This window comes from Symsagittifera roscoffensis, chromosome 5 (genome assembly GCF_963678635.1).
Source record: "Symsagittifera roscoffensis chromosome 5, txSymRosc1.1, whole genome shotgun sequence".
Lineage (NCBI taxonomy): Eukaryota > Metazoa > Xenacoelomorpha > Acoela > Convolutidae > Symsagittifera > Symsagittifera roscoffensis.
Window position 1 is genome coordinate 59,526,452 of NC_087066.1, and position 15,254 is coordinate 59,541,705.

The 15,254-nt window shown below is 33.5% G+C and overlaps 2 protein-coding genes across 3 annotated transcripts in view; one reads left to right on the forward strand and one right to left on the reverse strand.

The window, feature by feature from the left end:
* The window catches only part of LOC134845494 (guanine nucleotide-binding protein subunit beta-1-like), a 492,858-nt gene that overhangs the window by 168,879 nt on the left and 308,725 nt on the right, over positions 1-15,254 (forward strand). The window lies entirely within an intron of this gene.
* LOC134845890 (F-box only protein 6-like) overlaps positions 1-15,254 on the reverse strand; it is a 136,243-nt gene that overhangs the window by 23,207 nt on the left and 97,782 nt on the right. Inside the window, exons 2-3 of the mRNA XM_063863011.1 lie at positions 14,684-14,937; positions 14,323-14,483 (exon numbers count right to left, since the gene is read on the reverse strand). Coding sequence (XP_063719081.1) covers positions 14,323-14,483; positions 14,684-14,880 — 358 coding nt within the window. The 5' untranslated portion in view covers positions 14,881-14,937. The remainder of the gene's footprint in view (positions 1-14,322; positions 14,484-14,683; positions 14,938-15,254) is intronic.

Below are 15,254 nucleotides of genomic sequence, written 5' to 3' on the forward strand. Positions count from 1 at the left end.
CAAAACAGATCACAAAATAATTCACAAAATCGACATTCAAGTTATAATAACCGTTATAGAAATTATTCCCAATCACCACACAGGAATATTAACCATTATAATAATTCTAACAATCGCCACAGAAGTAGTACAGCTAAACATCAAAGACATATTAATCAAGTACAATCAAATCCAGAAACAACATCAGACCCCCCAGGTATTGATGACACAGGAAATAACGAACTACAACTAAATCAAATAAACTGTGGATCATCAGACTCAGAAAGCGATACAGAAAACACTATCTCCATAAATATGATAGCAATCGAAAATGACTACGAACCTATTATATATGAACAACCTTTTTCATCACATATATATGAAAATCAATCAGAACTCCTTCACAATTATTATATTGAACCCATCCATTCTACACAAACGGTACAAGAAACTAACGAAATCAACACTACAAATAAATCCAATGGAAATAATAAAACAAAATGCTTGAATACAAATCACATCTATCAAAATATACAAAAAGAACAACCCAAAGAAAAAATGTGGACGATACCATTTCTTTTAGAAAGTCCAAGAAACAAAGAATTTCAACCACCAGATCTTGAAATTGATTTTTTAATTGATTCAGGAGCAGAATCAAACATAATAAACATTCCCACATGGAATGAGATAAAAACATTACACCCAAAACTAACGCCTCTTGAAACCTCCAGTAAACTAGCAACAGCGCAAGGATCAACATTGGTAAACTATGGAAAAATTCAATTATTTCTTCTCCCCACAAGAACAATAGAGCAAAATAAAATTTTAAATAAACCATTTAAACAAATATTTCATATCACTGATATTAAACACAATATTATTGGAATACCATTTATCTCTAAATATATACCAACAATCAATATTTTGAATAGTAAAATACTAATCAAAGATAAATACACAAAAACAAAAGACACATCCCTGACATTTTTTCAAAGTTTAAATAAACAACCACCATTCTTTTCAAAATTTTATCCGATATATAATCAACAAAGAAAACACCTGAAAACACTATCAGGAAACATATATAATTTTTCAATAAAACAAGTTCACCAATATGATAAAAAACAAAATAAACAACAACTCTATATGTCAGATTTTGAATTCAAACCTATCCATAAGTTTTTCAAAATCACAATTTCATCCATAAAATATTTGAAAAACTCGAATTCAGATATTATTTCTCTACATGTATACAACAATACACCCTATCAAGTAACATTACCTTTAGGACTTTTAGGCTATTGCGAAACCAACGCTACGATATCACCAATACACGAAAAAGCATACCGCGTAAATAATATACTCCAATTATTAGATATTTGTCAATCCACAATTCTGAATGAAGAATTATCCATAAATAATATAATAAGTAATGAAAAAAGAAATACAGATTATTTCACAAAAACCCCATATTTCAAACCTACATTCAACATAAATAACTATACAGAGAATCAACAGAAATTTTTAACAATGTTTAACTTCCAACATTCACAAATAACACAAGACGAATTTGATAAATTAGCCAAACAGCTAATAAAATATTCATCAGTCTATGCAACATCCAAATTTGATGTTGGCAAAATCAGCTCATCACTACATCTCCCATTAAAACCTGACGCAGTTTTCAAAAAACAAAGAGCAAGTAAAGTACCAATTCACTTACATGATAAAGTAAACAGATTACTCGATATTTTAGAACAATACAATATTATCTCACCGGTAAAAGAAGAACAACCAAAAGGTAACACATTTATAAACCCTGTTATCATCCTAGCAAAAGGAGAATCATTAAAAATAGTTCTAGACGCTAGATACCTTAATTCACTAATAGACGAATCAAAATGCAATTGGCCTATTGAACCAATACAAGTTATTTTAACAAAAATAAACGGAAAATACTTTACAACCGCAGATATGAATAGTGCATATAATCAAATGCCACTAGATGAACAATCGCGACGCTTAACACAATTTGTTATTGGAAATCAGCAATATGAATTCAACCGCCTATTCTATGGAATATCCATAGGACCAGCAGCATTTTCAGCTTTTATGAGCAAAATTTTTAGACCACTAATACTCAAGAAAAACGCAATCACCTATTTAGACGATGTTTTTATGCAATCACAGACAAAAGAAGAAATGTTCAAAGTTTTAGAACACTATCACAAAATACTTCAGAACGAAAATCTGAAGGCCGCCCCCGATAAATCACACTTCTTTTTAACACGAGTTAAATTCTTAGGACACAATATAGAAAGAAAAACAATCACTCCATTAAAATCACGCATTGATGCTATTCAGAAGCTTCAACCACCAACAAACAAAAAGAAAATCCAAGAATTCCTTGGAATGTTAAATTTTTTAAGCAAATACGTCTATAAAATGCAATTATACTTAAGACCATTCTATAATATACTTAGACAACAAAATAATTTTGAATGGAACACAGAACATCAAGCGCGATTTGAAGAAATTAAAAAACTCTTAACTGAACAAATTTCGAATACAATTCCAGATCCAAATCAACCATTCTATGCAATGTGCGATGCTTCGAATTTTGGCATCGGCGCAGCATTATTACAATCACACAATGGTACAAACAAAATGAACCTTATATCAGCAAATTCTCGATTATTCACTCAAGCAGAGCTACGACTCTCAACTCTAATGAGAGAATGTACAGCAATAATCTATACACTTACAGAATATGAATTTCTGATACTTGGATCAAAACATCCAACAGTTCTATTCACAGATCACAAACCAATCATTTTTCTATTTACACAAAAATCCAACCCAAATCACCGAGTTTACAGATTTCAATTAATTCTAATGAAATTTCCAAACTTACATATAGTTTGGACAGCAGGAAAAAAACTTGCATTACCAGACACATTAAGTCGAAATACACCACCTGAATTACTTACACGTGAAACTACAGTTGAAATACCCAAAAATATAAAATTTTACCTTGCAGAAAACGAAACATCACCCCGACTAGAATGCAAATATGCAGTAAAAACTGACGTTGAACAATCACAGATAAATAATCTACAACACTTCCCACTTTATTTAGATTGCCAAAATAACCACTACGAAGTTGATCTTTTTGGAACATCAACTTTCAAACCAATTCCATACTCACAATGGATAAAAAATAACACCCAACAAAAAAGAGTAAAACAACACTCGCATAAAAAAGACCTTTTTCCATTAATTGAAAAAGAAAATCTAACTGATAAAATAAATTTATCAGGACCACAAACAAACGATTCAAATACACAATAAATCAAGTTTTTGACCTCCATGACCCACTTGATACAATTCCTTTATCTAAATTAGAAATTGAAAACATTTTTCTCCCCCCAACAAATAAAGTTACAATTAATACTTTGAAACAATATCAAAATCTTGACCCAGTAATTAGACAACTAAAATCATGGCACAAATATAAAACTAAACCCGTTAAGGCAGATACAACTATTTTAGGAAATAAAACACTCCTCCGATATTTTCGAAAATTCAATAATACAACAATTAACGAAAACACAGACCTTCTAGAATACCAATTAAATGAATCTACAGTTCCCTGTCTCCCTTTAAGCATGATTCTCATAGCTTTTAATGTTTCACATACACAAAACATTAAAGGACACTCTGGATCAGAGAAAACATATTCAAATTTCATACAAAACTTTTATTTTCCAAATGCACCAATTTGGATAAAAGTACTATGCAATGATTGTATAGTATGTCAACTAAATAAACCTTATCCAAATCAAAAACAAATAGCACAAAAACAAGATTTTAAAGGACAAAGTTTGTACTTTAACCACCGTATTTCATTTGATACAAAAGGACCAATTTCACCCTCATCCGAAGGAAACTCCTACATTATGGTAATTGTTGACGCGTTTACACATTATGTAGCACTTAACCCAGTACCACATTGTAACGCTTTTTACGCTTACACAACACTCTATGAACACTGGATAGCCAAATTCGGACTACCAGAAATTTTAGTTACAGACAACGGTACAGAATTCATAAATAATGAAATCATCACACTATGTCATTTATATAACATCAAACACAAACCACGTACATCTCACGCACCTTGGACAAACGGCTTAGTCGAAGGTATGAACCGTTCATTACAAGAATATCTTAGATGTATCATCAATGGAAATGATACAAGATACACCGAATGGTCAGCAGATGTAAAACTATTTCCCTTAGCATATAATTCACAAATCACGACAACTCTAGGAATGTCACCATATGAAATGGTTTTTAATCAAAAGCCACGCAAACTAATTATGTTTACAGCAAACTCTCATAAAAATGCACCAAGTTATTATCAACCGAATAAAGACTCAATTTGTTATAACTTACCTTTACATACACACGATGAAGATCATTTTCATCACCCACAAATCCTTAAATTAGCCTCCGGTACACACACCGAATGGATTTTAAACAGAGATAAAAAGCACAATGAAATTCACCAAAAAGTAACAAAAAAGTTGTTACAAAGGCAAAACATTAATGAACAAATAAATTCACGCTTTACACCAGCCTCCGATTTAAAAATTGGAACATTTGTTTTAATATCCAATTTTAACACTCAAAAAGGAATCTCTAAAAAATTACAACCCCTTCGTAAAGGACCATACCAAATAATTGCTAAACCCACTGATGTCACATATAAAATCACCGACTCAGACAAAAAAGAAATTGTTCAACATCGAAACAACCTATTACCTTATTACCCAAAAGAATACGCACTACGCGAACTAACTCAATTATATTCGTTCACAGGTGTAAAAGTTATTCAAAATAACCCACACACGGAGAATAAAACAAAGGAACAATATGACATTCATCTCGAGAACCAAAATAAAAAATCAACTATAACGAAAAACAATACAAAAAAGCTAGATCAAAATATACCTCAAAAAGAAAGAAAAAATAGAAAATTGACAGAAAAAATAATACCCCAAGAACAAATCGACAAATCAGAACATAGAGAGTCATCACGACTTAGAAATCAACCACGTAAAAACTATAAAACATTCATTCCACAATCTAAAATATTAAAGAAAGTCGAATTTCAAAAACAGCTTTAATTTTATATTTGATAACTTTTGCACCTCTGAAATATTTTGAACTTTCATTTTTTCAAAATAACATGCTGACAAACAAGCAACAATTCTAGTTCAAAATTAGCCAATAGGATTCATCCAATCCGTCACCTTCTCTAACTCTAACACAGATCAACTAGACGAACGATATTAAACTCCAGGCATATCTATAACTATAACTTTGCGACCTCCAGGTCAAAAATAAGCAAACCACTCCAACTTGACAACTAAAATAAATATCACCATAATATCATAACCCTCCCTTATCTAATAACCCAAAGATCAACAATATTTCCCCAACTCCGATCTCAAATACCCCCCAAACAAATATGTTAAATTAGCCTAAAGTAAAAGAACGACCATTTTAATTAGCCTAAAGTATCAAAAACTCAAAATTACCCCAGATCACTTGACAAATAAAAATAAAGAAAAAGAAGACCTCCCGATCACCATAAAATTCGCCCCCAACAATTTTTTCACAAAACTCAACCCACTTGTCAAAAAACCAATAAATAATTCGACCACACTTGAAAATTGCCCCAAACAACAAAAAATATTCGATCGAGAAGCCATTTCTTAAATGCTCTTCTCTCGACCAGTCAACATAATTCTTAACATTATCATAAACTTTTTAACGATATTTAAAATTTTAATCATATTTCTTTTTGATACCTTTGAAGCTTTTATAATAATCTTAATCATTTTTTGCAATATTTTTTTAATTTTCTATTCTATATTTGAACTATACCTCCAACTTTCGAAAGCTATTGACTATATCCACAGGTACGATTCACAAAACTTATCTAAATGATACGAACCATTTTTAGTAGAACAGATATTTTTTTACTATTTGTAATTTTTATAACATTTCTATCATCCCTCATCTTGACAATATGCAAATGTATAAAGAAAGCAATCATCATATTCGCCCTAGCAACAATCCTCCTAATTCTTTTCCTAGAAGAATACTATAATAAACATTAATTTTTCCACTAAAAGAATCAATAAAAAACCATCAAAAATTGCTAACCAACAATCACTCAGTCAGTCTTCACCGACATCATCCCAAGATAACCCAACACCATCTTCAACTACCCAAAACCCCCAAACATCCACACGAATTTCCTTTCAAGATAACCCATATACCTTTGAAGAACGACACGCTCGCTTATCTGAACCACTAGAACCAGTTCAACGACAACCACCTCTAAGCGTACCAACATATAACTTATACCCAACACTACCACAAGAATTAAGTAGAATACGAAATCCTAGTCAAAACCAAAATACAGTCGAAATAAATAGACAAATTATACATCCTCGACGAAACAGAAATTTTCAAACTCCCCGAGTTCATTTTGATATACCTCAATCCCCATCACAAAGTACTCCAGAAAACCCCATTGGTATATTACCAGAAACCCCTACGCTTCTTTCACAACGTAGCACCTCAAGCCTACCCTCAGATTACTTAGGTTCAACACCAACATCTGAACAAATTCGTGAAAATCCCTTTAACCCCACAAACCAAACATCACGACTACCATATTGGACAACACATTCATTCACACAAGGTGAACCAAATTTAATCAATGATCCAATAGATATTTCTACGGATACAACAACATCCTCATCACTACCAGAAACATTATCACTACCATCAACACCATCAATAAGCCAGATTTCACCACCGCCTTTTAACTTAAATTTCCCAAATAACCTCGACGCTAGATATCGAGAACAATCATCAACAAATATTCCTTTAAGACTAGACTGGAATACATTCACAGCACCTCCACCATTATTTGGACAGCACCCAGAAAGTAACCGACTCCACAACTGGGCACTAAATAGACTACAATATAGATAAGACATCCACGAAGACATTCGTGATCATAACATCCAAATACTCCAACAAAATAGTCTACAATTAAAATTTGAAATCACGGTTAAACTAAACAACATTACTCAACATCCCTACCCATTAAACCCACCAAATATAACAGCTCAATCACTACCACCACCATTTATAACAACTGAAGTAATATACAAATACGACAGATATACCAAAAAGACAATTGGTTACATCACATTTTATAACCCATACTCAGGATTATCATACACATGTATATTCTAAAAATATTAATTTTTCTCCAACTCTTTTTTCTAGTAATCTCCAATCAGAATATAAACCCTTCCCCCCGCACAGGACCCCAAGATTTATTAGTAACACATTACGATTGTGAAGAAAATGAACAAAAAACACTACACAAATATGCAATAAATCAAGTATCACAATGCGAAACAGAACCACAAGCTATAGAAACAACAAATGTAATAGCGACACTTTATTCAAAAGCCCGAGCAACAACAGTTATAGGATATAAATTCACAGCAACATTTTCTGAAAAGAAAGTACATTGTTCACAAGTCTCAAATGGAAATAAAAACCGACTTGACCACGAATCATTCTACCAGAGTAATATCGAACGACTTTTACATCTCAATCCCGAAGATTGTAAAAACGAGTTACTCAGACTAAATATCACAAGAAATAAAAACACAGATAGAAAATTAGTATATTTCCAAGTTTTTGCAGATTCTGTACATCAAGCAGAACTTGAAAGATATCAAGGACATATAAAATTAGATGAAAAATACCCCTACAACGGCGCACACGGAAGATTAACTTATGACATACACGATAAACACTGGATACCACACATTGGTATAAATGACCCATCAAACTGCAAAGCAGACACAAAAAATAAAGGATATCAAGAAATCATGTTTTTCGATTGGAAAATACAACTCGAAAAAATACAACTCACACGCGATTTATCTGACAACACCATGATCTATCAAGGAATCAGATTACCTTGTAAAAACGATCAAGGCTATTGTGACCCTACAACTCGAACACAAGCAACAATTGTTTGGTTCCCCGAAGACACATGTACAACATTTCAAGTAGCAAAAATACACGCTCGTATGATAAAATTTCACGAAAAATATTTTATACAATCAATTCCATATGAACAAGTCCATCCATCACGAAAACAAAGTTCTAATTTTAGAAACATACACAATATAGAAAATAAATTGACACGTTTTCAAATATATCAAGAAACAGAACTTGCATGTAAATACAGAAATCCACTTCACAAAACACAATACTCCGAGATATTAGTTGAATACGAAAAAGGATTCGACATGACCACTGGAAAAGTAAAAATCGACCCATACGCCACAAGTCACCCTATAAACGAAGGAACATCATATATACCAGTTGATTTTCAAAAAAGTGAAGTTCAACCTGGTGGACATCTAAAGCCCCATGACACTAGAAGCACACGTTTACAAGAACTATCACTAATGAATAGTACATATTTCGGTAATATCCACTATGATATTCACTTAGATATGAAATTAGACAACACAATTAGCCGAATTTTTCAAGAAATGTCACTCTCTGAATTAGAAACACTTTACCAACTATGCGAATTAGAAAGGACACAAATCCTACAATCACTTACACTAGCAGTATTAAAAATACCCTACGCAGGATATTTACTATCAGGAAATAGATCAAATTTTTTAGACTACGAAGGAAACATTTTATGGTTCTATACCTGTACCAAAAAAGTATCACCACTATATGTTTTAGAAGATAAACGATGCTATAAAAGAATCCCTATCTTTTATAAGAATAAAGTACATTTCGTTGACACACTTTCAAGACGCACCTATTTCTGGGATACCGCAGTTCCATGTGGATCAGAAAATAGCCACAATGTAGTACAACTGAACCCTGATGAAGATAAATATTACCTTATCACCCCATACCCCACATTAATGCAATCACTCAAAAAATTTTCACCGGAAAGCATTAGAGCTATTGCTCGAAACCCAAACATCGACTTACAATCAATTGGAATATATTCAAAATCCGATATCCAACATCACATTAGAACACAACAATTCCAAGAATTATTAACACAAATGGACACTATACAAAGACAATCAATTGACCAAAACTTACGCAAACTTGCCGAAACCGCAGGATTTGCAGATATCTATACACAAGATTATAGCGGATATTTTAAAGACATTAAAGATTTTATATATCTAAACGGTGAAAAATACCGACCACAAGATATCTCACCTATAAACATTTTTAGCTTCGTTACACTAAAAAATGAAATTCTTGATTTTCTAGGATGGCCCTATTACATCTTAGAAAAATTGACTATTCTATACGCAATGTTTAACTTTATAGGATTTCTTTTTTCACTTTTAAAAGGAATCTATAACACATGTGCTATACACACACAAGTCAATAGACAAGCAAGTGTAGCACGCATACTATTTGCAGGATTCTTTGGAATTTTTTCATCATCGATAAACAAAATTCTTTTAGACGCACAAATAAAAGAATACAATACAAAAAAGCAACAAGACAGAACACATACGACGAAGAACATAACAATGTAGAAATAACGCCTACAGCACCACAGTTACCACCCCTACCACAAAACCATCCATTATCCCTAGTCCCACGAAATTTTCGAAATTTAGCAATAACACATAACCCAAATTTCAGACCAACCATATCACAAAGTCCCATTCAACATATAATGACACACCATTCACTAGATGAAAATACATATGAACAAATTATAGAACAACCCCATACCACCGCTTTTCAGTCTCAAAATAATAATTTTTTTAGCCCACGATGAGCCGACAACTTGGATCCCTACACCGCTCAAATTCCCACCCAACCAACCTCAACACTCCAATTACAATAATTCCACTTTTTGCTTTCCCGCCACCCGATTTCCCAACCAATAATGTAACATCAGGCATGAATTCAGACACTAACTCACATATCTCAGTTTTATACTCCATTTCACAACTCAATAACCCAAATATCGAAACCCCTGATGAATTTGCAGACTCTGAACCATCTCCATCCAATAATTTTCAACCAATCCCACCAAATAACCCACTTCCATCCATTTCTACACCCTCTTATGCTTCACAAGTCACCCCAACCTACTCTTCATTTCATTCAGACCGATCATCCAATTCTCCAGATACTCCCCAAATCTCCCAGGAACTAGATAATTTTATCACCCTACAACAACAACCCTTCCACCTTGAAAACCCCACTATAAATCAGATTTCATCCACAATAGAATCATCAAACCCACCTACCCCTACACCCTCTTCAGCTTATACCGCATCATTAGCACCATCATCCACATCCACCGAATCATCAAATAGCACTAATAGAGCTTATCGCACTTTCAAAAGAAAATTCCCGAACCATCCATTCCCAACAAAACCAGGAACAGCCCGTGAATATGTTAACCATTCAAATCACACTAACACGAAAGATCTTTTAGCAATCACCTTACCTTCATTTCCACAATATACTTTGAACACTCCTAACAACACTAACGACACACGTAGTTTTGTAGATGAACAAGTTTTAATGCCTACACTTCATTGGACATCATATTATCATTTTACTAAACCCCTTTGCCTACCTTTATCTAATACTCACATCGATATAGAAAGAAATCAAGATATGCTATATCGACTCACCACATCACTAACACATAGACAATTTACTTATATAGGATATAAAAAGTCACTAAAAACACACACTGTACCCCGAGCTAACGAATACACGCTAGAATATTACGATCATAACATCATCCGAGCTAACCAAGACCAATTTTTAGTGATGACCGTTTCGCTAACCCACAAATCACAGAAAAATTCTTCATCAAAACACCATATGTATTTACACTCAATATATTTGATCGCAAATTCGATCACATCATTTCTGAAGCACTAACCGACACACAAGCTTACGAAAGTTTTAAAGAAAAATTTCAATTGTTTTCACTAACCTTTCATTTCCTTGCACCACATGAACGAGATTTGCACTGCTCACACGGTATTATGTTACGCACTAAACAAACCCACACATATACATATTATCGCTTCATACAAAATCACTTTGATCTACACACTCCATCAAGACAACCACACCACCGTTTTCAATTTATTAACTCTAAGTACACTTCACCATTTTTTCTTAACTTCACATATTGCATCAAAGATACTAACCTTCACGGTATTCTTCGCAATTATGATCCCATAACCCAAATGTATATTTTTTGTCCCATCACGAAGACCTTCAACGCAGAAGAATCCAGACCCTTCCTTATCCCACATGAATTTATTCAACCTATAGAAATCCCAATATTAGAATTCATCCACAACACTAAATACAATCACAAATTATATAATCTCATCCAAAACACACCTTATGATTTTGCAGTTGGTACTGAAGAACTAAAAACCATTAAAGCACTTCAATTGCTTTGGCCACTGCTTCAAACTAAAAACATCATTCGCATACTAGCAAAATTACTCACTAACTCCGACATAATACACGACATCTTCCCCCATGGTTTTTTCCCCGACGACTAACAGGTAAGTATAATTTATACATATTCTTAACTAATAAATTCAAATTAAAAAACTAACCATTCTTTATCCATGTCTCATTTTGATTTTTAGTCTTCATCTCACGATCATCTGCAAAATACACAAAAGAAAAATAAAAAATAGAAAACTTCTTCAAATTGTTCAAAACTCTAATAATCTTTTGCACCAGCTAAATTAAATAAAGTTCATACCAATGTAGTAAATTAATTTATAAATTATTTCCCTAAAAGCAGTAATTCTAATAATGATGAAAATTTGTAACTTAATTTTCCCCAAAACTAGCAGTAAAATTGAAATTCTATGTAGTAAATTGATAAGACGAAAATGCAGTACTAACATTTTGATATTTCCATTCACTCGCACAAGAATTCTATCCAAACTCGCACAGCTCGCCCACGAAGAATTGTTTAAATAATGAATTTCAGTTTCAAGCTTTCACACTCAACAACTCTAACACACAATAACAAATTTCAAACTTTCCTTTAACCCGGTTGGAAAGGAATTATATACTAAACAAAACTAACCAACGCAGCTTACTAAACACCACAACACATAGAATAACAGCATGACTAAGAAAAGAAAACCAACGGTACCCAAACCGGATTAACCCAGTTTAAAACTGGATAATTTATTCTTTTGAAGACTATTATAAAGTCTAAGAAAGAAATAATAAAACACAAAAAAGTCGAAAGACAAACCCATACCAAAAACAATTTGATTTTTGAAAAAAGGACACAACCAACGAAACATAAGAAAAACCACCACAAACCCGACATAAAACGTTATCACATTACAGGACCTCTCACAGAAACCGCACGAAATCATACTCCCACTCCTGGCCTAACCCACCAGAGAGGACGTCCTGAGCATGCTCTATAGCCGGCCTAACCCACCGCGCTACATCCACGCTTTGTGACCACACTTCTATTTTTAATAAGAGGTACTCAAGGGTGAGTAACTCTTCAAAATAACCGAACTAAAACAAAAAGCTTTTGTGAAAACAACTAACCAAAATCATAATTAAAACACCAAACTAATAGAAATTTTATAAAATGTAAATTATACCTTGCAGTATATAGATCAGCATACAACACCAAAGACGAACATCCAAAGACAAAAGGACCCCACTACACTCGAAAAAGAATGGCCAACCACAATCAATATGCCGTCCACAATCACAACTCAAAGGATTTAGAGTACGACTTGACTTCGCAGAAAAGAACTTCATTGAACTAGACCAATGACCACCTCGATGTTCAAGTATACGTACAGATCCGAGTAACCAGGCATCCCCTCCACGCACAATCTCCACGCCATTCCCAGACTAGGTTGAACACAAAAGAAGTTCTCTACATGGAACAGAAAAACCTGTCATAGCCAACCATTCTGAAATCAGATTTGAGTTTGTTGCGAAAACCCAGTCGTTGTCATGAGAAGACACAGCGATTGAACCTGGAACTTCTCTAACAAGAGAACCCAGAAGAAATATGATGTTCGCCAAATACCAACGTCCATCATCCATCCTTTGAACTGCAGAAGGACAATTCTAAAAAACTCTGTAAAACCCGGATGGGTGGAACCTGATCTAAACTACATTTTATGATTGGATAAATTAGATATTTTACCACTGTAAAGTATTTAATATTAACCAATCATGATCCATCTAACTAACAACCCACTTATTTGTAAGTGCTGAAATTACTTGTAATTTCAGCACCAGAGAGATTTGAATTTAACTTAGAAATTAGTTGCCTCTCCAAGAGAACTTCAGCAGCCGCAATAAACCAGTATACCCTAGATCTATTGAGCCTAGCAGAGACTAGTTAAACAACCTGAGACTAGATAGTATAAGAGTAAGATTAGGATCGGTATTAGACTAAGAAGTTGCACGAATCTATCCGGCCGAAAATAAGATAGCGTGACGAGCAGACGGTGTACCCTATCCGAAATTACTCTATGAGTTAACCACGTCGGTCATAACTCAACAAGTCAAATTCTGGATAAATTGTGTAAAAATTACCCTTTCGGTTGAAAACAAATAAAAAAATTACCAAAATTTTATAAAAGTTTTAATTTTGGACAAACGATATTTTATGTACGATTGATACTCAAAACAGGCCGTTTGCATTAAAAAAACTGAAAACTTCTAGGTTGTATGGCAATTTAAAAACTATCAGCCAAAGCTAAGAGATTATATTCATTGTAAATTTAGTCAGTCAGGTACAAAGGTTGGCCCAGTAGTTATTGTGAAATTTCAAGTCAAACGCATTAGCCCAAAAACGAACATTTGTGAGACAGACTTGTTTCAGGTATCCTGTTTTGATTGCCTCGTCCAAATCATTAGAGTCAGCACTAAATATACATTCAGAAACTCTCTCTTCAGCACCACAAACTTTTCTTTAAGATGCTTTGAGAAAGAGCAGTTGTCAATAAAAAATGAGAAATGCACATTTGCTCAAATTTTTCACATAAAGAACAGCCAGCAGCTTCAATTATGCTGCAAATGAAAATATTTTGTAAAAAAGAATATTTTCTCGAAAGAGTGAAATGGAAAAAAGCAATTTGAAAAAAAAAACTGTTTTTGGTAACGCTGGCCTAAAGTGAATACCTGCAGCATATGGATTTTTGAGAAGATTTCTGCAGATGGGCAAGGCGGTCAAGTCTTTAGTTGCGACTGCCTTCAGAATAAACACACAAATTTGCTCATCCTCACACTCTAACAATTTCGTCTTCAAGTTATCCAATATAAGCACTCCTTCTTTGGCTAATCTAGTGGAAAATGAACTAGATTAAAAAAATGTGTGCCTCAACATGCAATGATTTTGAGCGATGATAAACATGCTGCGTACGGAGTGCTGACTTCGCATGAACAGGAACATGAAACTAAGTCGAAAGGAAGCCAACATATCGGCATTTTCAAAATATTGATGAATAGCTATAAATCAGAAAAAAGCAAAAAAAAAACTTACTTTCTAATCCAAAAAACACTGTCGCTCAGAATATTAGCCCACTGTTTGTTCACAAAGGTCGCCTTTAACACTAGTTCACGTGATGGCACTTCTAAGAGTATCTGCGAAAGCATTTCATCTCCCAACTGATCTATGGCAGCAGATGGTGTCAGCCCGTCGCCGTTGTCCTTCTTGAAAATTTTCATCAGACTCTGCATAGTGGTCTTTCATGCAAGGTAATTTGAAATCTGATCGAACCAACAAGCATAAATCTATAATAAGATTTTAGTTTACAAAAATGTATATATTGTGCATAGGTGGTGAAGTCACGAGGCAACAATTTGCAGCTCAAAAACAGTCAATCATTTAGGTCTTATCAGGAGCGGTAGAAAAAAAACGGTTCTCTTTTAATAATTGTGGATCCTTGTAGATGAAAGGTATGATGTAGAAAATTGAATTATTCTAAAAATGAACTTGCAGCAAAAATAGATAAAAGTATTATGTATGGCGTTTGTTTCAGAAAACAACCCAACAAGAGAGCTGGATTAAGAGGCAATTACTTTATTCCGCTAGGAAATCTAAAATATAAAAT